Below are 1,941 nucleotides of genomic sequence, written 5' to 3'. Positions count from 1 at the left end.
AATACCACACAAAATAAATCTTCATTTAACAACAGCAAAGCAGATCTCCTAGACCAAACTTCTTATCCAACTATCCTCAAAAGGATGAACACAATAGATCGCGAAGCTAAAACACCAATGTCCCAAGAACCAGAAGAGATGAAAGAGATGCAAGATAAAGGAAGTTGGAAGACTGTAGAGAAAAAAAAGAAAGCTACAGCACCAATCTCACCAAGAAAGACTAGGAGCTAGATAATTAAAAACTAAAAAAATTATAGGTCTGATAGATTCAATTTGGTCTCAGTGGACGTTAACCACCACCACCATCATCAATATGGGTTTCTAGTGCTAGATGTGGCTGGTTCATTCTTATCTTTCTGGCTGACATTCTTGATGTAGCAGAAAGAAGCACCCACAGGCGATCCAAGGCCATTAGAAGCAGCAAAAACTCTGGTACTGAATAGAGCCCGCCTTTGAGGTTTGGGTTCGAAAGCTTGATTTTGCCTGAACACTGTGAGAACTATCTTCTGGGTAAGCATGCATGTTGGAGGTTCATAGGGAACCAGCTCCTTCCAGGGAATAACTAATATTGCAGCACGGACAAACAGAGAAATTGAGCATTAGGGTTAAAAGTATCAGAGAGGCATTCGATAAATTGAATCAAGGTCCAAAAAAGAAAGACAGCCAATGCCATAGTACCTGCATCACAACGTTTGCTGGGTTCGTAGTCGGTAATCAACCTGTGCAACGTATACATTAGAACTGTTAATAAATTGAATGAACTTCGGGTTCTATAAAGAAAAGTTCGATCAGAGCGCAAAGTTACAGGATACCAGTGCAAATATTCGCAGCCAGGAGCGCGCTGAGGATCCGTCATAATCTGGTTATGTGGATTTAGAAAAAATGTAAATAATATATGGATTTCCATTTCTCCATAGCTAAATAAAGAATCCCACTGCCCAATAGAATAACGAAATAGGAATTAAGCCTACTTACTATTACAAATTTGGAGTTGCTCACTTGTTGCTGCATATCAACATCAAAATCTTCGGTCTCAATTTCGATATTGTCAGGTTGGGATTGGGCGACGGAAAACGGTAGTTCATTCCCCAAGCTGAATCTTTTATGGCGATAGATTACATGCACATAAATACGAGGAACGAAATTGTTCACCACGTCTCCGATAACTCTCGCTTCCCTAAGCTTCTGCCATACAGCATTTACAGGTTTCGCCATCCTTTGCTGTTGCCTCCTTCCCTCGATTCTTTGCTTATAGTGCAAAGATCCCAAAGCTTGCTTAATGTAGAACAAAGGGCAGTTGTGAAAGCACTGACAAACCCAAGGGGTATATAAATCTTTTCTGGGATCAGGAAAATGGAGAGATTGCAATTTACGAGATCCTTACGAAAGCCACTTATAACAAAAATCACGTCTAGTTACTTAGCCAACTAATCTGTATCCTTATGCAGGTTTCGTTGTTGACTAGGTTAAACCCATTTATTCACTCACTTGAATGATTTGAAACGGCATCGAAAATTGTTTATCTCTTATAAGAAGAGCTTTGGTGTAAATCACATATAGAGAGACCTTTGTCGACGCGTTTCGAACCAGTAAGTGTGCTCATGGACAAGTTGAAGAAACAGATCCACCGTTGCATGTTAAATACTCTGAGTAGCGCCTCCAACAACGATCTAGATCAACGGGTAGCTTTGACTTAGGGACAGTCAAAAAGTCAAATTGATTATTTAAAGGAAGATAGTTAATGACCATACCTATATAAATATATAATTATATAAATGAAATAATTTTAGAAGGGGTTTAAGTTAATAATTATTTAAAATGAATAATTTAATAATTAATTTTTTTTATTAAATAGGAATTACTTAAATTGAAGACCTAACCTTTTTATAAATAAGGTAAATGTAAGATGATAGTTAAATCAAATAAATAATAATAATAAAA

The 1,941-nt window shown here is 37.2% G+C and overlaps 1 protein-coding gene across 1 annotated transcript; it reads right to left on the bottom strand.

The window, feature by feature from the left end:
• Positions 1 to 308: 308 nt before the first annotated feature.
• LOC149150731 (CEN-like protein 1) lies at positions 309 to 1,215 on the bottom strand. The gene is made up of 4 exons (XM_089442924.1): positions 976 to 1,215; positions 813 to 934; positions 679 to 719; positions 309 to 562 (listed from the first exon to the last, which is right to left on the bottom strand). The coding sequence occupies exons 1-4, from the start codon at positions 1,213 to 1,215 to the stop codon at positions 309 to 311; spliced, it is 657 nt and encodes a 218-aa protein (XP_089299050.1).
• Positions 1,216 to 1,941: the final 726 nt, after the last annotated feature.

Source organism: Pinus tabuliformis, chromosome 9, assembly GCF_031772625.1.
Source record: "Pinus tabuliformis cultivar Carrire ecotype Pingquan chromosome 9, CPIR1, whole genome shotgun sequence".
Classification (NCBI taxonomy): Eukaryota; Viridiplantae; Streptophyta; class Pinopsida; order Pinales; family Pinaceae; genus Pinus; species Pinus tabuliformis.
Note: the sequence above shows the minus strand (reverse complement) of the source record. Positions and strands in the feature narration are given on the sequence as shown.